Source organism: Ascaphus truei, chromosome 12, assembly GCF_040206685.1.
Source record: "Ascaphus truei isolate aAscTru1 chromosome 12, aAscTru1.hap1, whole genome shotgun sequence".
NCBI classification, from domain to species: Eukaryota; Metazoa; Chordata; class Amphibia; order Anura; family Ascaphidae; genus Ascaphus; species Ascaphus truei.
In genome coordinates, this window is record NC_134494.1 from 37,358,408 (window position 1) to 37,384,260 (window position 25,853).

A 25,853-nucleotide genomic window follows, 5' to 3' on the forward strand; every position below is an offset into this window, starting at 1 on the left:
GCAGTATTTATCAGCACTGGGGAGGTGCGGGACAGTATTTATCAGCACAGGGGAGGTGTGGGCAGTATTTATCAGCACAGGGGAGGTGCGGGCAGTATTTATCAGCACTGGGGAGGTGCGGGCAGTATTTATCAGCACTGGGGAGGTGCGGGACAGTATTTATCAGCACAGGGGAGGTGCGGGCAGTATTTATCAGCGCTGGGGAGGTGCGGGACAGTATTTATCAGCACAGGGGAGGTGCGGGACAGTATTTATCAGCACAGGGGAGGTGCAGGCAGTATTTTCAGCACAGGGGAGGTGCGGGACAGTATTTATCAGCACTGGGGAGGTGCGGGCAGTATTTATCAGCACTGGGGAGGTGCGGGCAGTATTTATCAGCACAGGGGAGGTGCGGTTCAGTATTTATCAGCACAGGGGAGGTGCGGTTCAGTATTTATCAGCACTGGGGAGGTGCGGGGCAGTATTTATCAGCACTGGGGAGGTGTGGGACAGTATTTATCAGCACTGGGGAGGTGCGGGACAGTATTTATCAGCACTGGGGAGGTGCGGGCAGTATTTATCAGCACAGGGTAGGTGCGGTTCAGTATTTATCAGCACAGGGGAGGTGCGGGCAGTATTTATCAGCACTGGGGAGGTGCGGGACAGTATTTATCAGCACTGGGGAGGTGCGGGACAGTATTTATCAGCACTGGGGAGGTGCGGGACAGTATTTATCAGCACTGGGGAAGTGCGGGCAGTATTTATCAGCACAGGGGAGGTGTGGGCAGTATTTATCAGCACAGGGGAGGTGCGGGCAGTATTTATCAGCACTGGGGAGGTGCGGGACAGTATTTATCAGCACTGGGGAGGTGCGGGACAGTATTTATCAGCACTGGGGAGGTGCGGGACAGTATATATCAGCACTGGGGAGGTGCGGGCAGTATTTATCAGCACTGGGGAGGTGCGGGCAGTATTTATCAGCACTGGGGAGGTGCGGGCAGTATTTATCAGCACAGGGGAGGTGCGGGACAGTATTTATCAGCACTGGGGAGGTGCGGGACAGTATTTATCAGCACTGGGGAGGTGCGGGACAGTATTTATCAGCACAGGGGAGGTGTGGGCAGTATTTATCAGCACAGGTGAGGTGCGGGCAGTATTTATCAGCACTGGGGAGGTGCGGGCAGTATTTATCAGCACTGGGGAGGTGCGGGACAGTATTTATCAGCACAGGGGAGGTGCGGGCAGTATTTATCAGCACTGGGGAGGTGCGGGACAGTATTTATCAGCACAGGGGAGGTGCGGACAGTATTTATCAGCGCTGGGGAGGTGCGGGACAGTATTTATCAGCACAGGGGAGGTGCGGGACAGTATTTATCAGCACAGGGGAGGTGCGGGCAGTATTTATCAGCACAGGGGAGGTGCGGGACAGTATTTATCAGCACTGGGGAGGTGCGGGCAGTATTTATCAGCACTGGGGAGGTGCAGGACAGTATTTATCAGCACAGGGGAGGTGCGGGCTGTATTTATCAGCACTGGGGAGGTGCAGGACAGTATATATCAGCACTGGGGAGGTGCGGACAGTATTTATTAGCACTGGGGAGGTGCGGGCAGTATATATCAGTGCTGGGGAGGTGCGGACAGTATTTATCAGCGCTGGGGAGGTGTGGGCAGTATTTATCAGCGCTGGGGAGGTGCGGGACAGTATTTATCAGCGCTGGGGAGGTGCGGGCAGTATTTATCAGCACTGGGGAGGTGCGGGCAGTATTTATCAGCACTGGGGAGGTGCGGGCAGTATTTATCAGCACTGGGGAGGTGCGGGACAGTATTTATCAGCACAGGGGAGGTGCGGGCAGTATTTATCAGCACAGGGGAGGTGCGGGACAGTATATATGAGCACTGGGGAGGTGCGGGCAGTATTTATCAGCACTGGGGAGGTGCGGGACAGTATTTATCAGCACAGGGGAGGTGCGGGCAGTATTTATCAGCACTGGGGAGGTGCGGGACAGTATTTATCAGCACAGGGGAGGTGCGGGACAGTATTTATCAGCACAGGGGAGGTGCGGGCAGTATTTATCAGCACAGGGGAGGTGCGGGCAGTATTTATCAGCACAGGGGAGGTGCGGGCAGTATTTATCAGCACTGGGGAGGTGCGGGCAGTATTTATCAGCACTGGGGAGGTGCGGGACAGTATTTATCAGCACTGGGGAGGTGTGGGCAGTATTTATCAGCACTGGGGAGGTGCGGGCAGTATTTATCAGCACTGGGGAGGTGCGGGACAGTATTTATCAGCACTGGGGAGGTGCGGGACAGTATTTATCAGCTCTGGGGAGGTGCGGGCAGTATATATCAGCACTGGGGAGGTGCGGGCAGTATTTATCAGCACTGGGGAGGTGCGGTTCAGTATTTATCAGCACAGGGGAGGTGCGGTTCAGTATTTATCAGCACTGGGGAGGTGCGGGGCAGTATTTATCAGCACTGGGGAGGTGTGGGACAGTATTTATCAGCACTGGGGAGGTGCGGGACAGTATTTATCAGCACTGGGGAGGTGCGGGCAGTATTTATCAGCACAGGGTAGGTGCGGTTCAGTATTTATCAGCACAGGGTAGGTGCGGTTCAGTATTTATCAGCACAGGGGAGGTGCGGGCAGTATTTATCAGCACTGGGGAGGTGCGGGACAGTATTTATCAGCACTGGGGAGGTGCGGGACAGTATTTATCAGCACTGGGGAGGTGCGGGCAGTATTTATCAGCACAGGGGAGGTGCGGGACAGTATTTATCAGCACTGGGGAGGTGCGGGACAGTATTTATCAGCACAGGGGAGGTGCGGGCAGTATTTATCAGCACTGGGGAGGTGCGGGACAGTATTTATCAGCACTGGGGAGGTGTGGACAGTATTTATCAGCGCTCGGGAGGTGTGGGCAGTATTTATCAGCACAGGGGAGGTGCGGGACAGTATTTATCAGCACTGGGGAGGTGCGGGACAGTATTTATCAGCACTGGGGAGGTGCGGGACAGTATATATCAGCACTGGGGAGGTGCGGGCAGTATTTATCAGCACTGGGGCGGTGCGGGCAGTATTTATCAGCACTGGGGAGGTGCGGGACAGTATTTATCAGCACAGGGGAGGTGCGGGCAGTATTTATCAGCACATGGGAGGTGCGGGACAGTATTTATCAGCACTGGGGAGGTGCGGGCAGTATTTATCAGCACAGGGGAGGTGCGGGACAGTATTTATCAGCACTGGGGAGGTGCGGGCAGTATTTATCAGCACTGGGGAGGTGCGGGCAGTATTTATCAGCATTGGGGAGGTGCGGGACAGTATTTATCAGCACTGGGGAGGTACGGGCAGTATTTATCAGCACAGGGGAGGTGTGGGCAGTATTTATCAGCACAGGGGAGGTGCGGGCAGTATTTATCAGCACTGGGGAGGTGCGGGACAGTATTTATCAGCACTGGGGAGGTGCGGGACAGTATTTATCAGCACTGGGGAGGTGCGGGCAGTATTTATCAGCACTGGGGAGGTGCGGGACAGTATTTATCAGCACAGGGGAGGTGCGGGCAGTATTTATCAGCACGGGAGGTGCGGGACAGTATTTATCAGCACTGGGGAGGTGCGGGCAGTATTTATCAGCACAGGGGAGGTGCGGGATAGTATTTATCAGCCCTGGGGAGGTGCGGGCAGTATTTATCAGCACTGGGGAGGTGCGGGCAGTATTTATCAGCACTGGGGAGGTGCGGGACAGTATTTATCAGCACTGGGGAGGTACGGGCAGTATTTATCAGCACAGGGGAGGTGTGGGCAGTATTTATCAGCACAGGGGAGGTGCGGGCAGTATTTATCAGCACTGGGGAGGTGCGGGACAGTATTTATCAGCACTGGGGAGGTGCGGGACAGTATTTATCAGCACTGGGGAGGTGCGGGCAGTATTTATCAGCACTGGGGAGGTGCGGGCAGTATTTATCAGCACTGGGGAGGTGCGGGACAGTATTTATCAGCACAGGGGAGGTGTGGGCAGTATTTATCAGCACAGGGGAGGTGCGGGCAGTATTTATCAGCACTGGGGAGGTGCGGGCAGTATTTATCAGCACTGGGGAGGTGCGGGACAGTATTTATCAGCACAGGGGAGGTGCGGGCAGTATTTATCAGCGCTGGGGAGGTGCGGGACAGTATTTATCAGCACAGGGGAGGTGCGGGACAGTATTTATCAGCACAGGGGAGGTGCGGGCAGTATTTATCAGCACAGGGGAGGTGCGGGACAGTATTTATCAGCACTGGGGAGGTGCGGGCAGTATTTATCAGCACTGGGGAGGTGCGGGCAGTATTTATCAGCACTGGGGAGGTGCAGGACAGTATTTATCAGCACAGGGGAGGTGCGGGCAGTATTTATCAGCACTGGGGAGGTGCAGGACAGTATATATCAGCACTGGGGAGGTGCGGACAGTATTTATTAGCACTGGGGAGGTGCGGGCAGTATATATCAGTGCTGGGGAGGTGCGGACAGTATTTATCAGCGCTGGGGAGGTGTGGGCAGTATTTATCAGCGCTGGGGAGGTGCGGGACAGTATTTATCAGCACTGGGGAGGTGCGGGCAGTATTTATCAGCACTGGGGAGGTGCGGGCAGTATTTATCAGCACTGGGGAGGTGCGGGCAGTATTTATCAGCACTGGGGAGGTGCGGTACAGTATTTATCAGCACAGGGGAGGTGCGGGCAGTATTTATCAGCACAGGGGAGGTGCGGGACAGTATATATCAGCACTGGGGAGGTGCGGGCAGTATTTATCAGCACTGGGGAGGTACGGGCAGTATTTATCAGCACAGGGGAGGTGTGGGCAGTATTTATCAGCACAGGGGAGGTGCGGGCAGTATTTATCAGCACTGGGGAGGTGCGGGACAGTATTTATCAGCACTGGGGAGGTGCGGGACAGTATTTATCAGCACTGGGGAGGTGCGGGACAGTATTTATCAGCACTGGGGAGGTGCGGGCAGTATTTATCAGCACTGGGGAGGTGCGGGACAGTATTTATCAGCACAGGGGAGGTGTGGGCAGTATTTATCAGCACAGGTGAGGTGCGGGCAGTATTTATCAGCACTGGGGAGGTGCGGGCAGTATTTATCAGCACTGGGGAGGTGCGGGACAGTATTTATCAGCACAGGGGAGGTGCGGGCAGTATTTATCAGCACTGGGGAGGTGCGGGACAGTATTTATCAGCACAGGGGAGGTGCGGGACAGTATTTATCAGCACTGGGGAGGTGCGGGCAGTATTTATCAGCACTGGGGAGGTGCGGGCAGTATTTATCAGCACAGGGGAGGTGCGGGACAGTATTTATCAGCACTGGGGAGGTGCGGACAGTATTTATTAGCACTGGGGAGGTGCGGGCAGTATATATCAGTGCTGGGGAGGTGCGGACAGTATTTATCAGCGCTGGGGAGGTGTGGGCAGTATTTATCAGCACAGGGGAGGTGCGGGCAGTATTTATCAGCACTGGGGAGGTGCGGGCAGTATTTATCAGCACTGCGGAGGTGCGGGACAGTATTTATCAGCACTGGGGAGGTGTGGGCAGTATTTATCAGCACTGGGGAGGTGCGGGCAGTATTTATCAGCACTGGGGAGGTGCGGGACAGTATTTATCAGCACTGGGGAGGTGCGGGACAGTATTTATCAGCACTGGGGAGGTGCGGGCAGTATATATCAGCACTGGGGAGGTGCGGGCAGTATTTATCAGCACTGGGGAGGTGCGGGCAGTATTTATCAGCACAGGGGAGGTGCGGGCAGTATTTATCAGCACAGGGGAGGTGCGGGCAGTATTTATCAGCACTGGGGAGGTGCGGTTCAGTATTTATCAGCACTGGGGAGGTGCGGGACAGTATTTATCAGCACAGGGGAGGTGCGGGCAGTATTTATCAGCACAGGGGAGGTGCGGGACAGTATTTATCAGCACTGGGGAGGTGCGGGCAGTATATATCAGCACTGGGGAGGTGCGGGCAGTATTTATCAGCACAGGGGAGGTGCGGGGCAGTATTTATCAGCACAGGGGCGGTGCGGACAGTATTTATCAGCACAGGGGAGGTGCGGGACAGTATTTATCAGCACAGGGGAGGTGCGGACAGTATTTATCAGCACAGGGGAGGTGCGGGCAGTATATATCAGCACTGGGGAGGTGCGGGCAGTATTTATCAGCACAGGGGAGGTGCGGGTCGGTATTTATCAGCACTGGGGAGGTGCGGGCAGTATTTATCAGCACTGGGGAGGTGCGGGCAGTATTTATCAGCACTGGGGAGGTGTGGGCAGTATTTATCAGCACAGGGGAGGTGCGGGCAGTATTTATCAGCACAGTGGAATTGCGGGCAGTATTTATCAGCACTGGGGAGGTGCGGGCAGTATTTATCAGCACAGGGGAGGTGCGGGCAGTATTTATCAGCACTGGGGAGGTGCGGGACAGTATTTATCAGCACAGGGGAGGTGCGCGACAGTATTTATCAGCACAGGGAGGTGTGGGCAGTATTTATCAGCACTGGGGTTGTCCGGGCAGTATTTATCAGCACTGGGGAGGTGCGGGCTGTATTTATCAGCACAGGGGAAGTGCGGGCAGTATTTATCAGCACAGGGGAAGTGCGGGCAGCATTTATCAGCACTGGGGAGTTGTGGGCAGTATTTATCAGCACTGGGGAGGTGCGGGCAGTATTTATCAGCACAGGGGAGGTGCGGGCAGTATTTATCAGCACAGGGGAGGTGCGGACAGTATTTATCAGCACAGGGGAAGTGCGGGCAGTATTTATCAGCACTGGGGAGGTGCGGGCAGTATTTATCAGCACTGGGGAGTTGTGGGCAGTATTTATCAGCACTGGGGAGGTGCGGGCAGTATTTATCAGCACAGGGGAGGTGCGGGCAGTATTTATCAGCAGAGGGGAGGTGCGGGCAGTATTTATCAGCACAGGGGAAGTGCGGGCAGCATTTATCAGCGCTGGGGAGGTGCGGTTCAGTATTTATCAGCACAGGGGAGGTGCGGGACAGTATTTATCAGCACAGGGAGGTGCGGGCAGTATTTATCAGCACTGGGGTTGTCCGTGCAGTATTTATCAGCACAGGGGAAGTGCGGGACAGTATTTATCAGCACTGGGGAGGTGCGGGCAGTATTTATCAGCACTGGGGAGGTGCAGGACAGTATTTATCAGCACAGGGGAGGTGCGGGCTGTATTTATCAGCACTGGGGAGGTGCAGGACAGTATATATCAGCACTGGGGAGGTGCGGACAGTATTTATTAGCACTGGGGAGGTGCGGGCAGTATATATCAGTGCTGGGGAGGTGCGGACAGTATTTATCAGCGCTGGGGAGGTGTGGCTCAGTATTTATCAGCACTGGGGAGGTGCGGGCAGTATTTATCAGCACTGGGGAGGTGCGGTTCAGTATTTATCAGCACTGGGGAGGTGCGGGCAGTATTTATCAGCACTGGGGTTGTCCGGGCAGTATTTATCAGCACTGGGGAGGTGCGGGCAGTATTTATCAGCACAGGGGAAGTGCGGGCAGTTTTTATCAGCAAAGGGGAAGTGCGGGCAGCATTTATCAGCACTGGGGAGTTGTGGGCAGTATTTATCAGCACTGGGGAGGTGCGGGCAGTATTTATCAGCACAGGGGAGGTGCGGGCAGTATTTATCAGCACAGGGGAGGTGCGGGCAGTATTTATCAGCACGGGAAGTGCGGGCAGTATTTATCAGCACTGGGGAGGTGCGGGCAGTATTTATCAGCACTGGGGAGTTGTGGGCAGTATTTATCAGCACTGGGGAGGTGCGGGCAGTATTTATCAGCACAGGGGAGGTGCGGGCAGTATTTATCAGCACAGGGGAAGTGCGGGCAGCATTTATCAGCACTGGGGAGGTGCGGGACAGTATTTATCAGCGCTGGGGAGGTGCGGTTCAGTATTTATCAGCACAGGGGAGGTGCGGGACAGTATTTATCAGCACAGGGAGGTGCGGGCAGTATTTATCAGCACTGGGGTTGTCCGGGCAGTATTTATCAGCACAGGGGAAGTGCGGGACAGTATTTATCAGCACTGGGGAGGTGCGGGCAGTATTTATCAGCACTGGGGAGGTGCGGTTCAGTATTTATCAGCACTGGGGAGGTGCGGGCAGTATTTATCAGCACTGGGGAGGTGCGGTTCAGTATTTATCAGCACTGGGGAGGTGCGGGCAGTATTTATCAGCACTGGGGTTGTCCGGGCAGTATTTATCAGCACAGGGGAGGTGCGGGCAGCATTTATCAGCACTGGGGCGGTGCGGGCAGTATTTATCAGCACTGGGGAGGTGCGGGACAGTATTTATCAGCACTGGGGAGGTGTGGGACAGTATTTATCAGCACAGGGGAGGTGCGGGCAGTATTTATCAGCACTGGGGAGGTGCGGGCAGTATTTATCAGCACTGGGGAGGTGCGGGCAGTATTTATCAGCACTGGGGAGGTGTGGGCAGTATTTATCAGTGCTCGGGAGGTGTGGGCAGTATTTATCAGCACTGGGGAGGTGCGGGACAGTATTTATCAGCACTGGGGAGGTGCGGGCAGTATTTATCAGCACTGGGGAGGTGCGGGACAGTATTTATCAGCACAGGGCAGGTGTGGGACAGTATTTATCAGCACAGGGGAGGTGTGGGCAGTATTTATCAGCACAGGGGAGGTGCGGGCAGTATTTTTCAGCACTGGGGAGGTGCGGGCAGTATTTATCAGCGCTCGGGAGGTGTGGGCAGTATTTATCAGCACTGGGGAGGTGCGGGACAGTATTTATCAGTACTGGGGAGGTGTGGGCAGTATTTATCAGCACAGGGGAGGTGCGGGGCAGTATTTATCAGCACAGGGGCGGTGCGGACAGTATTTATCAGCACAGGGGAGGTGCGGGACAGTATTTATCAGCACAGGGGAGGTGCGGACAGTATTTATCAGCACAGGGGAGGTGCGGGCAGTATATATCAGCACTGGGGAGGTGCGGGCAGTATTTATCAGCACAGGGGAGGTGCGGGTCGGTATTTATCAGCACTGGGGAGGTGCGGGCAGTATTTATCAGCACTGGGGAGGTGCGGGCAGTATTTATCAGCACTGGGGAGGTGTGGGCAGTATTTATCAGCACAGGGGAGGTGCGGGCAGTATTTATCAGCACAGTGGAATTGCGGGCAGTATTTATCAGCACTGGGGAGGTGCGGGCAGTATTTATCAGCACAGGGGAGGTGCGGGCAGTATTTATCAGCACTGGGGAGGTGCGGGACAGTATTTATCAGCACAGGGGAGGTGCGCGACAGTATTTATCAGCACAGGGAGGTGTGGGCAGTATTTATCAGCACTGGGGTTGTCCGGGCAGTATTTATCAGCACTGGGGAGGTGCGGGCTGTATTTATCAGCACAGGGGAAGTGCGGGCAGTATTTATCAGCACAGGGGAAGTGCGGGCAGCATTTATCAGCACTGGGGAGTTGTGGGCAGTATTTATCAGCACTGGGGAAGTGCGGGCAGTATTTATCAGCACAGGGGAGGTGCGGGCAGTATTTATCAGCACAGGGGAGGTGCGAACAGTATTTATCAGCATAGGGGAAGTGCGGGCAGTATTTATCAGCACTGGGGAGGTGCGGGCAGTATTTATCAGCACTGGGGAGTTGTGGGCAGTATTTATCAGCACTGGGGAGGTGCGGGCAGTATTTATCAGCACAGGGGAGGTGCGGGCAGTATTTATCAGCAGAGGGGCTGTGCGGGCAGTATTTATCAGCACAGGGGAAGTGCGGGCAGCATTTATCAGCGCTGGGGAGGTGCGGTTCAGTATTTATCAGCACTGGGGTTGTCCGTGCAGTATTTATCAGCACAGGGGAAGTGCGGGACAGTATTTATCAGCACTGGGGAGGTGCGGGCAGTATTTATCAGCACTGGGGAGGTGCAGGACAGTATTTATCAGCACAGGGGAGGTGCGGGCTGTATTTATCAGCACTGGGGAGGTGCAGGACAGTATATATCAGCACTGGGGAGGTGCGGACAGTATTTATTAGCACTGGGGAGGTGCGGGCAGTATATATCAGTGCTGGGGAGGTGCGGACAGTATTTATCAGCGCTGGGGAGGTGTGGCTCAGTATTTATCAGCACTGGGGAGGTGCGGGCAGTATTTATCAGCACTGGGGAGGTGCGGTTCAGTATTTATCAGCACTGGGGAGGTGCGGGCAGTATTTATCAGCACTGGGGTTGTCCGGGCAGTATTTATCAGCACTGGGGAGGTGCGGGCAGTATTTATCAGCACAGGGGAAGTGCGGGCAGTTTTTATCAGCAAAGGGGAAGTGCGGGCAGCATTTATCAGCACTGGGGAGTTGTGGGCAGTATTTATCAGCACTGGGGAGGTGCGGGCAGTATTTATCAGCACAGGGGAGGTGCGGGCAGTATTTATCAGCACAGGGGAGGTGCGGGCAGTATTTATCAGCACGGGAAGTGCGGGCAGTATTTATCAGCACTGGGGAGGTGCGGGCAGTATTTATCAGCACTGGGGAGTTGTGGGCAGTATTTATCAGCACTGGGGAGGTGCGGGCAGTATTTATCAGCACAGGGGAGGTGCGGGCAGTATTTATCAGCACAGGGGAAGTGCGGGCAGCATTTATCAGCACTGGGGAGGTGCGGGACAGTATTTATCAGCGCTGGGGAGGTGCGGTTCAGTATTTATCAGCACAGGGGAGGTGCGGGACAGTATTTATCAGCACAGGGAGGTGCGGGCAGTATTTATCAGCACTGGGGTTGTCCGGGCAGTATTTATCAGCACAGGGGAAGTGCGGGACAGTATTTATCAGCACTGGGGAGGTGCGGGCAGTATTTATCAGCACTGGGGAGGTGCGGTTCAGTATTTATCAGCACTGGGGAGGTGCGGGCAGTATTTATCAGCACTGGGGAGGTGCGGTTCAGTATTTATCAGCACTGGGGAGGTGCGGGCAGTATTTATCAGCACTGGGGTTGTCCGGGCAGTATTTATCAGCACAGGGGAGGTGCGGGCAGCATTTATCAGCACTGGGGCGGTGCGGGCAGTATTTATCAGCACTGGGGAGGTGCGGGACAGTATTTATCAGCACTGGGGAGGTGTGGGACAGTATTTATCAGCACAGGGGAGGTGCGGGCAGTATTTATCAGCACTGGGGAGGTGCGGGCAGTATTTATCAGCACTGGGGAGGTGCGGGCAGTATTTATCAGCACTGGGGAGGTGTGGGCAGTATTTATCAGTGCTCGGGAGGTGTGGGCAGTATTTATCAGCACTGGGGAGGTGCGGGACAGTATTTATCAGCACTGGGGAGGTGCGGGCAGTATTTATCAGCACTGGGGAGGTGCGGGACAGTATTTATCAGCACAGGGCAGGTGTGGGACAGTATTTATCAGCACAGGGGAGGTGTGGGCAGTATTTATCAGCACAGGGGAGGTGCGGGCAGTATTTTTCAGCACTGGGGAGGTGCGGGCAGTATTTATCAGCGCTCGGGAGGTGTGGGCAGTATTTATCAGCACTGGGGAGGTGCGGGACAGTATTTATCAGTACTGGGGAGGTGTGGGCAGTATTTATCAGCACAGGGGAGGTGCGGGGCAGTATTTATCAGCACAGGGGCGGTGCGGACAGTATTTATCAGCACAGGGGAGGTGCGGGACAGTATTTATCAGCACAGGGGAGGTGCGGACAGTATTTATCAGCACAGGGGAGGTGCGGGCAGTATATATCAGCACTGGGGAGGTGCGGGCAGTATTTATCAGCACAGGGGAGGTGCGGGTCGGTATTTATCAGCACTGGGGAGGTGCGGGCAGTATTTATCAGCACTGGGGAGGTGCGGGCAGTATTTATCAGCACTGGGGAGGTGTGGGCAGTATTTATCAGCACAGGGGAGGTGCGGGCAGTATTTATCAGCACAGTGGAATTGCGGGCAGTATTTATCAGCACTGGGGAGGTGCGGGCAGTATTTATCAGCACAGGGGAGGTGCGGGCAGTATTTATCAGCACTGGGGAGGTGCGGGACAGTATTTATCAGCACAGGGGAGGTGCGCGACAGTATTTATCAGCACAGGGAGGTGTGGGCAGTATTTATCAGCACTGGGGTTGTCCGGGCAGTATTTATCAGCACTGGGGAGGTGCGGGCTGTATTTATCAGCACAGGGGAAGTGCGGGCAGTATTTATCAGCACAGGGGAAGTGCGGGCAGCATTTATCAGCACTGGGGAGTTGTGGGCAGTATTTATCAGCACTGGGGAAGTGCGGGCAGTATTTATCAGCACAGGGGAGGTGCGGGCAGTATTTATCAGCACAGGGGAGGTGCGAACAGTATTTATCAGCATAGGGGAAGTGCGGGCAGTATTTATCAGCACTGGGGAGGTGCGGGCAGTATTTATCAGCACTGGGGAGTTGTGGGCAGTATTTATCAGCACTGGGGAGGTGCGGGCAGTATTTATCAGCACAGGGGAGGTGCGGGCAGTATTTATCAGCAGAGGGGCTGTGCGGGCAGTATTTATCAGCACAGGGGAAGTGCGGGCAGCATTTATCAGCGCTGGGGAGGTGCGGTTCAGTATTTATCAGCACAGGGGAGGTGCGGGACAGTATTTATCAGCACAGGGAGGTGCGGGCAGTATTTATCAGCACTGGGGTTGTCCGTGCAGTATTTATCAGCACAGGGGAAGTGCGGGACAGTATTTATCAGCACTGGGGAGGTGCGGGCAGTATTTATCAGCACTGGGGAGGTGTGGCTCAGTATTTATCAGCACTGGGGAGGTGCGGGCAGTATTTATCAGCACTGGGGAGGTGCGGTTCAGTATTTATCAGCACTGGGGAGGTGCGGGCAGTATTTATCAGCACTGGGGTTGTCCGGGCAGTATTTATCAGCACAGGGGAGGTGCGGGCAGCATTTATCAGCACTGGGGAGGTGGGGGCAGTATTTATCAGCACTGGGGTTGTCCGGGCAGTATTTATCAGCACAGGGGAGGTGCGGGGCTGTATTTATCAGCACTGGGGTTGTCCGGGCAGTATTTATCAGCACAGGGGAGGTGCGGGCAGTATTTATCTGCACTGGGGAGGTGCGGGCAGTATTTATCAGCACTGGGAAGGTGCCGACAGTATTTATCAGCACTGGGGAAGTGCGGGCAGCATTTATCAGCACTGGGGAGGTGTGGGCAGTATTTATCAGCACAGGGGAGGTGTGGGCAGTATTTATCAGCACTGGGGAGGTGCGGGCAGTATTTATCAGCACTGGGGAGGTGTGGGCAGTATTTATCAGCACTGGGGAGGTGCGGGCAGTATTTATCAGCACAGGGGAGGTGCGGGCAGTATTTATCGGCACAGGGGAAGTCCGGGCAGTACTTTTCAGCGCTGGGGAGGTGCGGGCAGTATTTATCAGCGGTGGGGAGGTGTGGGCAGTATTTATCAGGACAGGGGAGGTGCGGGCAGTATTTATCAGCACTGGGGAGGTGCGGGCAGTATTTATCAGCACAGGGGAGGTGCGGGACAGTATTTATCAGCACAGGGGAGGTGCGGGCAGTATTTATCAGCACAGGGGAGGTGCGGGACAGTATTTATCAGCACAGGGGAGGTGCGGGACAGTATTTATCAGCACTGGGGAGGTGCGGGACAGTATTTATCAGCACTGGGGAGGTGCGGGCAGTATTTATCAGCACAAGGGAGGTGCGGGCAGTATATATCAGTGCTGGGGAGGTGTGGGCAGTAAATATCGACACAGGGGAGGTGCGGGCAGTATAAATCAGTGCTGGGGAGGTGTGGGCAGTATTTATCAGTACTGGGGAGGTGCGGGCAGTATTTATCAGCACTGGGGAGGTGCGGGGCAGTATTTATCAGCACAGGGGAGGTGCGGACAGTATTTATCAGCACAGGGGAGGTGCGGGCAGTATTTATCAGCACAGGGGAGGTGCGGGACAGTATTTATCAGCACAGGGGAGGTGCGGGCAGTATATATCAGCACTGGGGAGGTGCGGGCAGTATTTATCAGCACAGGGGAGGTGCGGGTCAGTATTTATCAGCACTGGGGAGGTGCGGGCAGTATTTATCAGCACAGGGAGGTGTGGGCAGTATATATCAGCACTGGGGTTGTCCGGGCAGTATTTATCAGCACTGGGGAGGTGCGGGCAGTATTTATCAGCACAGGGGAAGTGCGGGCAGTATTTATCAGCACAGGGGAAGTGCGGGCAGCATTTATCAGCACTGGGGAGTTGTGGGCAGTATTTATCAGCACTGGGGAGGTGCGGGCAGTATTTATCAGCACAGGGGAGGTGCGGGCAGTATTTATCAGCACAGGGGAAGTGCGGGACAGTATTTATCAGCACTGGGGAGGTGCGGGCAGTATTTATCAGCACTGGGGAGGTGCGGTTCAGTATTTATCAGCACTGGGGAGGTGCGGGCAGTATTTATCAGCACTGGGGAGGTGCGGTTCAGTATTTATCAGCACTGGGGAGGTGCGGGCAGTATTTATCAGCACTGGGGTTGTCCGGGCAGCATTTATCAGCACTGGGGAGGTGTGGGCAGTATTTATCAGCACTGGGGTTGTCCGGGCAGTATTTATCAGCACAGGGGAGGTGCGGGGCAGTATTTGTCAGCACTGGGGTTGTCCGGGCAGTATTTATCAGCACAGGGGAGGTGCGGGCAGTATTTATCAGCACTGGGGAGGTGCCGACAGTATTTATCAGCACTGGGGAAGTGCGGGCCGCATTTATCAGCACTGGGGAGGTGTGGGCAGTATTTATCAGCACAGGGGAGGTGTGGGTAGTATTTATCAGCACTGGGGAGGTGCGGGCAGTATTTATCAGCACTGGGGAGGTGTGGGCAGTATTTATCAGCACTGGGGAGGTGCGGGCAGTATTTATCAGCACAGGGGAGGTGCGGGCAGTATTTATCGGCACAGGGGAGGTGCGGGCAGTATTTATCAGCGGTGGGGAGGTGTGGGCAGTATTTATCAGGACAGGGGAGGTGCGGGCAGTATTTATCAGCACTGGGGAGGTGCGGGCAGTATTTATCAGCACAGGGGAGGTGCGGGACAGTATTTATCAGCACAGGGGAGGTGCGGGCAGTATTTATCAGCACAGGGGAGGTGCGGGCAGTATTTATCAGCACTGGGGAGGTGCGGGACAGTATTTATCAGCACAGGGGAGGTGCGGGACAGTATTTATCAGCACTGGGGAGGTGCGGGACAGTATTTATCAGCACTGGGGAGGTGCGGGCAGTATTTATCAGCACAAGGGAGGTGCGGGCAGTATATATCAGTGCTGGGGAGGTGTGGGCAGTAAATATCGGCACAGGGGAGGTGCGGGCAATATAAATCAGTGCTGGGGAGGTGCGGGACAGTATATATCAGCACTGGGGAGGTGCGGGCAGTATATGTCAGCACTGGGGAGGTGCGGGCAGTATTTATCAGCACTGGGGAGGTGCGGGCAGTATATATCAGTGCTGGTGAGGTTCGGGACATTATATATCGGCACAGGGGAAGTGCGGGCAGTATTTATCAGCACAGGGGAGGTTGCCGGGCAGTATATATCAGCGCTGGGAGGTGCGGGTAGTATATATCAGCGCTGGGAGGTGCGGGTAGTATATATCAGCGCTGGGGAGGTGCGGGACAGTATCTATCAGTCATTAAGCAGCTGGCGGAGCGCAGAGAAACTTCTGTAAGATCCACAGTAGAAACATCCCTGCTCCCTCTGCACTGGAGAGGGGGGGGAGAGCAGGTTATTTGGGTGGGCCGCAGGTGAAGCCCCCATGTGGCTCTGTTATGCATTTTTTACTGTAACCCACAAACCATTTACTGTGATGCAAATATTGTCCCATAGAATATCTCCTCTTGTAAGCTTGGCTTCACAGGAACCTTTCACATGTGTGCCCATGAAAGCGTTGTTTATTAACAGGGATTCTTTTTTTCTTACAGTCTGTACCAATATATCCCTCGAGGTTTGGTCACTATTACGATGTATCAAAGACCATGCCCCCGGAAATGCTATGGGCCGCCAAGTGTCACCACTTCTACCTGCCACAAAGAATGTCTTGGGACCAGAAACTTCGTGTTTGGTATGTTCTTCATTGTAAAAAAAAAAACATATTTATTTGTTTTTTTACCAATGTAATTTAACCCCTTTAATGCCAGAAAGGCCTTTAACATATGGTGACATTGCAAGCTCCTCTGGTGAAGGGATTACCCAAAGAGGTATAAGTACCGTGCTAGGAGGGTGCCTTTATATACCGGTGTATGGCATCATGTGTTCCTGTCACAGTGCCTCTCCATATAGATATTACAAAAAAGTCCATGTTGCTAATCGGCTTTGGGTAATCAAAACTAGTGACTAAGTAACTGTTACCTGCTATGATGGTTCCAGACTGGTCAACCAGTATAATAGTCAGTATCTAATGGGTTATCTTTAAAGCCCCAATCCCCTCCACACTGGGTATTGTTTTCTGCTTTTATTTTTAATTGCTGGGGTTCCCCTGCAGCTGATCTCTGGTCCGCTCAGCTCTTGGGGACCTTCAGGGATATTTGTCGTTTTGTTGGGCGGGTTTTGACACAGGGATCCCCTGGTGTAGGTGATTTAAGCCCAACGACGGCTGCTTTTAAAGGGAGTTGTTGAAGTAATTAGACGCTGAAGCAAATATCGATGTGTGATAATAACAGGGGTATGGAACTCCAGTAGTTACTTGTTTACAAACCAGAAGTTGCCCTACTTGTTTTATTAGAAAACGTACAGTTCCACTTGCTTTTATTTTGTTTGGTTTCATTTCTTTATTTAGTGTATCCAAAGAAAGTACCATACATAATAGCATGAAAACATATCACAGCGTTTACCGTATAACGGTTATAGCAGAGAGCCTAAATTAGCAATGTTTCCCTTTATTATGATTGATATGATGGCTTTCTAAATCTGAAAAACCCAGTGACTTGTGTTTGTGTGCCGTACACACATTGGTTTGGGGCTCTTGCTTTTTCCTTCAAATGCGCTTGTTTTCTATTTTTATTTTCTATATATAATCTAGTCTAAGAAAACATCAAACAGAAAGGAGAAATGGAAATATCGCTCGATCTAAACTAAATCACTACTAACTTAACAAGCACACCTGTGCATAAAGCAGCAGTCCAAGCTGCCAACCCATCCCCCCCCCACCACCACCCCCACCACCTTAATATTTGCATCAATACAATCCACACAATGATAAGTGATTAGCTAAGTTGCCAATCGATCCGTTCTCCTGTGACCGATCGGCGAAGATTCGGCTCGGGGGTTCACTAAATGGCTGTCAGTGCAGCAGAAGAGGGCCAAAGATGTAATGTTCTGGGGGAAGATCATGTGACCAGGCAGTCACTAGATATAATTTCCTGTCCTGCAGGCAGAGGCGACGGGTGGGTGTCGGGGGGGGGGGGGTGGTTGCGGGCTTGATGTCACAGAGCTGGTTCGCCCTCATTGCGCCATCATTACTTTGCCCCCCTCCCCCACCCCAAATGTTTTTTCTTTCTGCATTGCCATATGCAGGACACAAAGTACGACTTTAATTCTTTACATTTTGAACAGCTGCCATTCCAATATGGATGGAACTTGCTGTAGACCAGTGGTGAAATAAAAGCCCTATGAAGAAACTTAAAGTCCAGCTCTCTCAGATCTGTGGAGAGAGTGCATTACAGTATTTGACAATGTTATAACCCTTAGGCTGCGCTTACAGTGCCTGGGACGCGTCGTCGCTCCAAAACAAAACAATTGACTCCGTCGCCAGAGCAACCAAAAATTTGGAAGCCGGGTAAATTTAATTTTTTACACATGGTCGTTACATGCGAATGACCCCGTCGCTCGCGACGTCGCTGCAAATTGAATTACAACTTTCGCTATTGACGACGGGCGACGGGTGACATCATCGGTGGCGTTGCCGGCACTATAAGCGCGTCCTTAAACATGCCCCCGCAGTCGGTAATATCTGGAAAATCTTTGCTCCACCTGTTTTTAGTCAAACTTTCGAAGTGACTTGCCTCGGTCTTCTTTAAGTAAAAGTAAGTTACTAAGGCTATGCAAAATCCGTCTCTCACGGAGTCTCTTAATATAATGTCTAAATTGTGTTCTTGAAAAACATTGGGAATAGAAGATGCCACATGAGAAATATAATGCCTCCATTGCAAATACATGAAACAATGTTTCTTTGACAGTGAAAATCTTCCCTTACTAACATCAAAAGTGGGAACACACATTAAGATTATCAATAAAATCGTATATATAGAAACCAACCAAGATTTCTCCCATATTTTTATATGCATCGTGCATATCTCCAGCCGGGAAATCTGAATGGTCTCTGAAAGGTATACATCCTGATTGGTGTGATTGAATTACTGTTTGATGTCAAGTGCTGTTTGTATTAAGTGTGGAGTTAAAACCAGGAGGAGTTGGAACAAGGAAGGTGGGAAACCAGGTATATTATATTGAACTGCAGTTTATTGTTAGCACTTATACCTCCATAGTTGCAATAATGAGGAGGATTCCGAATGCCACTCAATGCACATCTTGTCACATGTATGTGCGCTTGGAGCAGCTGTTCCAGGGAGCATACCTCTGTGAGAAGTGTGAGTGGGGGGTCTCTTTGGAGTCTCAGATTGTTGATCTGAAGAGGAAACTTGCAATGTTGAGGGACATTGACAATCTTGAAAGGAGTTTAGTGCTCACTGAGCAGGCCCTGGCTGGGGCTAGTGGTGCAGAGAGTGGAGCTGTGAGACAGAAACAGGTAGGTGGCTGGGTAACAGTTAGAAGGGGAAGAAGGGGGAAGAGGACGGCCAGTTCTGAACTGACCCATCCCAATAGATTTGCCAGATTGAGTGAAGATATTGGTAGTGTCAGGGCAGAAATGGCAAGGCTGGGGGAGACTGGTTCCTCTAGCAGCCGGGGGAATCGTTCCTTCAGCACAGAAGGGACTCTGGATACTCAGAGACCAAGAAAGATTGTGGTGGTAGGGGACTCCGTTATTAGGAAGGTAGATAGGGCAATCTGTTGCCATGACCGCATGAACCGAACAATTTGTTGCCTCCCGGGAGCTCGTGTTCGACACATTGCCGGTCACGTAAACAGATTGTTGGGAGGGACTGGGACTGACCCGGCGGTCTTGGTACATGTTGGCACCAATGACAAAGTTAGAGAAAGATGGAGGGTCCTAAAAACTTATTTCGGAGATCTACGACAAAAGCTTAAGGCAAGAACCTCCAAGGTAGTTTTTTCTGAAATACTACCAGTGCCATGCACTACCGCAGGGAAACAGTTGGAGATTAGGGAGGTTAATACATGGCTAAGAAAGTGGTGTAGGAAGGAGGGTTTGGGTTTTTTAGACCACTGGGCCTCCATTTCTGAGAGATGCAATCTTTACTGTAGGGATGGATTGCACCTCAATGAAGAGGGATCTTCTGTGCTGGGGGAGGAGGGGGAGAGAATGTTAAAAAGGTTGGATGAGATTTTGAACTAGGATGGAGAGGGGATGGACAAGAAACAGATAACAACCTAAATACAATAGGTGGGGATGGGTCAATAGGGAAATAGCAAGGGGTCATGGAGGTAGAATGGGGGCAAGTGGGAGTTTGATAAGCAGCAAGACACCCATATTAAATACAGATAATATTAGAAAACTTCTAAAGACTAAATCCAAGTAGAAGTAGAAAGGCAGGAGCAGATAAAATAATAGCACAGAATGGAAAAAAACTTAAATGCATGATTGCTAATGCAAGAAGCCCGACAGATAAAATGGGGGAGCATAAATTACTAGCTACAAGGGAGCAGTATGATAATGTCATTACTGAAACATGGTGGGATGAAACTCATGACTGGGCAGTTAATTTAGAGGGTTATTTCCCTTTTTGGAAGAATCAAACAAATGGAAAAGGGGGTGAAGCATGTTTATATGTTAAACCGGATCTAAAACCTATTATAAGGGAAGATGTATATGAAGGGAATGATGAAAATGAAGATACCTTGTGGATAGAAATTACATAGTTACATATAGTTACATAGTTACTAGTAATGTTACATAGTTACATAGTAGATGAGGTTAATAAAAGACATACGTCCATCAAGTTCAATATATACTTATTGATCTAGAGGAAGGCAAACAAAAACCCCAGTGACATATCATCCAATGATATTTCATAAGGGGAAATAAATTCATTCTTGACTCCACAAGAATTGGCAATCAGATTACTCCCTGGATCAACATCCTTCCCATGTTTACTTATTTGGTATACCTTTCCTTTCTAAAAAGATGTCCAAACTTTTTTTGAACAAATCTATTGTACCTGCCATCACCATAATGAAGCCCACATTTGAACTGCCCTTACTGTAAAGAACCCTTTCCTTTGTTGCTGGTGAAATCTCCTTTCCTCCAACCTTATGGGATGCCCGAGTCCTTTGTACTGCCTTTGGGTTGAATAGTTCTTTTGAAAGCTCCTTGTACTGTCCCTGAATATATTTGTATATAGTTATCATATCCCCTCTTAGACGCCTCTTTTCTAATGTAAATAAATCTAATTTAGCTAGCCTCTCCTCATAAATTAGATTGTCCATCCCCTCTATAAATTTGGTGACTCTTCTCTGCACTTTTTCTAGTTCCATAATGTCTTTTCTAAGGACTGGTGCCCAAGATTGTACTCCATACTCGAAGTGTGGTCTTACTAATGCTTTATAAAGGGGCATAATTAGGTGTACTTCCCTTCCATCCATTGCCCGTTCCAAACAGAGAATGTTTAACTGTATGGGAAACAGCCGCATTTAGTTGTTGACGGTTGTGTGCGTTTGCGGTAAACTTGTAATCAGATACACCAGCTGCACTGCTGTGTTTGAGTCTAAGGAACAGCACAAATGGGGTCCATTCTTCACAGTACATAAATCAATAGTGAGAGTAACATTGTAACGTGTGGCTAAAGGCCATATATTGCAATACCTTGTAATGGCACGAAGAGAAACCGTCAAAGCGCATTAACAATAGCAGTTGTTCTTTGAAAATGAAAACCTCTTATGTCCTAGTCCAACTCCAGTCCTTAAGGGACTAGTCCAACTCCAGTCCTTAAGGGACTAGTCCAACTCCAGTCCTTAAGGGACTAGTCCAACTCCAGTCCTTAAGGGACCAGTCCAACTCCAGTCCTTAAGGGACCAGTCCAACTCCAGTCCTTAAGGGACTAGTCCAACTCCAGTCCTTAAGGGACCAGTCCAACTCCAGTCCTTAAGGGACCAGTCCAACTCCAGTCCTTAAGGGACCAGTCCAACTCTAGTCCTTAAGGGACCAGTTCAACTCCAGTCCTTAAGGGACCAGTCCAACTCCAGTCCTTAAGGGACCAGTCCAACTCCAGTCCTTAAGGGACCAGTCCAACTCCAGTCCTTAAGGGACCAGTCCAACTCCAGTCCTTAAGGGACCAGTCCAACTCCAGTCCTTAAGGGTCTAGTCCAACTCCAGTCCATAAGGGACCAGTCCAACTCCAGTCCTTAAGGGACTAGGTGGCTCTATCAGTGGCTCAGTCAAAGACTGAGCAACCTGTGCTGAAGCAGGGATAGCTCTAATACCTGGCCTGTTGGTGGTCCTTGAGGACTGGAGTTGGATGCCCTGGCGAGTCTAAACTGTAGCAGGTATAGAAAAATTGAGACCACATGTCTTTCAATGCTTTCACCCACCCTTGTTCCAAGGCCCGCGGTATGGCAGTGCAGGATACAGTGACCTCTCACTAAAGGAAGACGATGCTTCACATGTTCATGAGCTTTCCAGTGCTGGGGGTCCAGCAAGACCAGGCCACAGGAGCTGTGTCACTTTTATGTCTCAAGCGCTTCTTCCCATTATGTGTTATTCGTATTATGTGTTATTTATAGGATTGTCACGTGTATTACTGCTGTAAAGCGCAATGCACATTAACGGCGCTGTATAAATAAAGATACATATACATAAATACATACTACTGTTTCATAAGACAGCTCCTAGAGAAGGAGTGGCCAACTCCAGTCCTCAAGGGCCACCAGCAGATCTGTTTTTCAGGATATCCCTGCTTCAGCACAGGTGGCTCAGTCAACCACTGATTGAGCCACCTGTGCAGAAGCAGGGATATCCTGAAAACTTGACTTGTTGGTGGCCCTTGAGGACTGGAGTTGGCCACCCCTGCCTTATGGCGACCAGATGACACGTCTGGTGCCTGGATCCTGGAAACAGAGCGGTCAGCCCAATTTGCTCCTGGAGAATGGGCAAGTGCTTAATAACGTACCCGGCACGTCAGAAGGACGCCATAAGTTTCGTTCATTTTAAAATACTTACAGGGGTTGGTATTTTTTTAGGACCTCAGTCTCCTACATTTACATGTTGTTGTTGTCTGATTCAGGGCTCTTCTGTTGCTCTCCCAGCCAGTGTGAATATTGTATTCCCATTTCTTCACTGGCAGACCTGTTATTCTCCTCCTATTATCCTCCTCACGGCTGGTTCGCCCTCATTGGCTGAGGCGCCGTCATGACGTGGCCATGTCTCGGCCGCTGCTCCAAAAGGCAAAGGACGGTCGCGCATTGTGCCGGGGCGCGCAGGCAGCTACTGGGGCCGGGCACATAGAGGGCCGTACCTTGTGTGCGCCACACACGCAGCCGCGGCCACCAGGGACAAAGCCTTGGGCAAGTCCCAGGGAGTTGTCCTCCAAGAGAGCCCTGCTTGAGAAGAGGTTTTAAAATAAATCAAACTTACTGATGGGGATTGTCTTTAAATGTGTCACTTTCTGCCATCATTGGTTTTTAGTCCTGGGAGGGCCTGCTCCTTTAAGAGACACGTGTGGCCATCGGGTACATGTGAGGGATGGCTCCTACGCGTTTCTCAAAGCTAATGTAAACAACTTTAGTGCTAAGTGTTTTCTTTTTTTTTTAATGCAAACAGCAAGGAGAGAACGGTTTGGTGACATCAAAGCCACCAGGGAGGATGACCAAAGGTCACGGTGATTTTGTTCAGGCTGTCGGGCCGTAGGTAGTCTGTAAATAAAGCAATCTGTACACCTTCAGGAGATGGAGAAGGGTTTTAAGGGTTTTATTTTAATAGTAAATAACATTAAGCCTGTTTAACTGCACTTACAGATAAAACCTTCTGTAAACGCACCACAAACCCTCTTATCACTGCTTTCATTTTCAAATAGCTCTTATAAAATATGTAACTCTGCTGCCAATATTCAGTTTCTAAAAGCAAAAGTTATGAGCATGTTTTTTTTTTGTTTTTTTTTTTACAGCGACGGATATCTTTTTTTCCAATACTGTTTTTATTTTGTAATCTGATGTTTCGTTCAGGAGATATAAGCATTATAGTTAGGTGTCTGGGAGGTTAAAATGGAGTTTTCCCCAGTTTCCTGTGCAGTGTAAATGTTGCCTTGATTATAAGAGCAAGACAGGCTCAGGGGCAAGATACTAAATCAGGGGCACTCGACTCAAGCCCCCCCACCCCCCTGCAGGTCAGGTTTCCAGGATATCCCTGCTTCAGTGCAAGTCACCTGTGCGGAAGCAGAGACTGGTTGAGCCACCTCTGCTGAAGCTGGGACTGGTTGAGCAACTTGTGTTGAAGCAGGGATATCCTGAAAACCTGACCTGTTGGGGGATCTTGAGGACTCTAGTTGAAACCCCTGTCATATAGGATTCTGAGGGGGCGGGAGGGAGGGTTATGTCTAATAGATCAGGGCCCCTCTTATCGAAAGAGAACTGAAGACTTAATGCTAACTACTTTCTCCCACCTGCTGGTTGATAAGCATCCTGAAACCTAAATGTGACTATTATAGACCAACCACATTTAACAGGCAGTTTAATTTCTTATTGTATTGTCTGGAGATAGTATTGCTACACCGCCCCAACAACACTCGTACTCGTGAACGAATTCAGTATATATTACTTTCTAGGCATTCGCCTTCATAAAGTCAGACCACTGCTAGTGTTGATAATTCCACATCTCTCTATTCCCTGCTAGTAATAGATCAGTAGCATGGACTGCCCATCATGAATATATGAACAAATATATATGTGTATGCTTTTTACTATAACAAGCTCAAAGAAACTTTTGCCTTTGCACATTCAACAGTGTGATTCTCGCACACAAAGCTTTTTACTTTAGCAATTGTTGTGCAACATAAACTCTTACCTAGAAGCTCACAAGACGCACATATCATTCTTTTAGCCTATTGACTTACGTAGTGTCCTGCTTAAACCCCCAGGGTGACTGGCTATTCTTTTTGCTTCTCCGGCTAGCTAAGCTCAAGAAGAGAAACCGTTCCCAACAAAAGGATACACTGAGAAATTAACCTGGATGACCTTAAGTATGTTGTTTAGCTAGAATGACAATAAACATATTCATTAGAAATCACAACAGAGAGGGGTAGCAAATTAGGATGCGTCGGTGAGGCCTCAAGTGGAACTAATTCCATGCCGGTCCTGTGGATAAGAAGTATCACCAGCGGACTATTACTACTTTTTAACAGAACAGCAACCTCTCCTGATGGCATCAGAGCTTTAATTCTCCGTCTCCAACCTACTCTTGTGATAAACTAAACTGCAAAACAAACAGAAAAAGCGGAATCTCCATAGTATAGTATTTAATATAAACCGTAAAATGATTCCTTAGACAGTGTGTCACACTCACAGACATCAGAAGGGCGCATTGTACAGTCTGTACTCAAATGCTACCGATCCCTGGGTGCGTCTGCAGAGTCCCACGCCAGTTGTGGGAGGGGTTGCGAATCTCTGATGTCCCAAACGTATCGTTAGCTGTGCGAACTGCTCACCTGCGCTCCAGCAACCAGACCTCCGCGATGGAGATACTTGTACTCTCCCCCTTCACATGCTCGGTTCTTGCTCAGTTTAACAGAATTCTTTGTTCCCAGGGGTCAACAGCTCAATGGACAACCCCACGCGTTTCGTAGCAGGCAGGCTACTTCGTCAGGGGGCGAAGGGAGAGACTAACAAGTGTATCCAGCCCTCTCCCGCCTTAAACCTTTTTCACTGACTGCCCCACACCTCTGGAATGCCCTTCCCCTCAGTACCCGACTAGCACCCTCTCTATCCACCTTTAAGACCCACCTTAAGACACACTTGCTTAAAGAAGCATATGAATAGCACTGTGAACATTCTGAACACATGATACATAAAGCTTGGCCCCCTGCAGATGCACTTACCAGAACTCCCTCCTACTGTCTCTGTACGTTCTCCCTACCTACCAATTAAACTGTAAGCTCCTCGGGGCAGGGACTCCTCTTCCTTAATGTCTAAAGCACTTATTCCCATGATCTGTTATTTATATTATCTGTATTTATTTGATTACCACGTGTATTACTGCTGTGAAGCGCTATGTACATTAATGGCGCTATATAAATAAAGACATACAATACAATACAATCACAGAGGTCAAGTTGCTGGAGCCCAGCTTCGTACAGCCAACGAGCAGCGTGTGACATCAGAGAGACGCGACCCACCCACAGCTGGCGTAGGACTCTGCAGACGCATCCAAAGATCGGTAGCATTTGAGTACAGACTGCACAGTGCGCGCTTTTGATGTCTGGGAGTGTGACACTATATGTTTTAGGAGACATTTAACTGCTGAAAAGCTGTGTAATGCGGCAGATATACACTTATAGGGCTTCATGTTAAAATAGACAAGTCGCAAAAGGTGAAAGTGTGCTCATTTGCATGTCATTACCCAGAATTCCTTGCTGCAGTGGAAGTGCACGCTAAGAGATAATGGGGGAAAGCAGGGTGGCAGACCTGTCTGAGACGTGTGAATGGGCTCACAAGGGATATTTACTTATTTTCATCCATTTAGATATATGTGGACATCTTTTATTGATTTTAACATTATATATTTTTTACAAGTGTTCATTGATGTTTAATTTCAATTTTTGATATACCATATTTAGG

At 50.6% G+C, this 25,853-nt stretch overlaps 1 protein-coding gene across 3 annotated transcripts in view; it reads left to right on the plus strand.

Moving 5' to 3' along the window:
* ELP4 (elongator acetyltransferase complex subunit 4) overlaps nt 1–25,853 on the plus strand; it is a 319,054-nt gene that overhangs the window by 106,360 nt on the left and 186,841 nt on the right. For all 3 annotated transcript variants that reach the window (XM_075567333.1, XM_075567332.1, XM_075567331.1), the window contains exon 5: nt 15,875–16,014. In XM_075567333.1, coding sequence (XP_075423448.1) covers nt 15,875–16,014 — 140 coding nt within the window. The remainder of the gene's footprint in view (nt 1–15,874; nt 16,015–25,853) is intronic.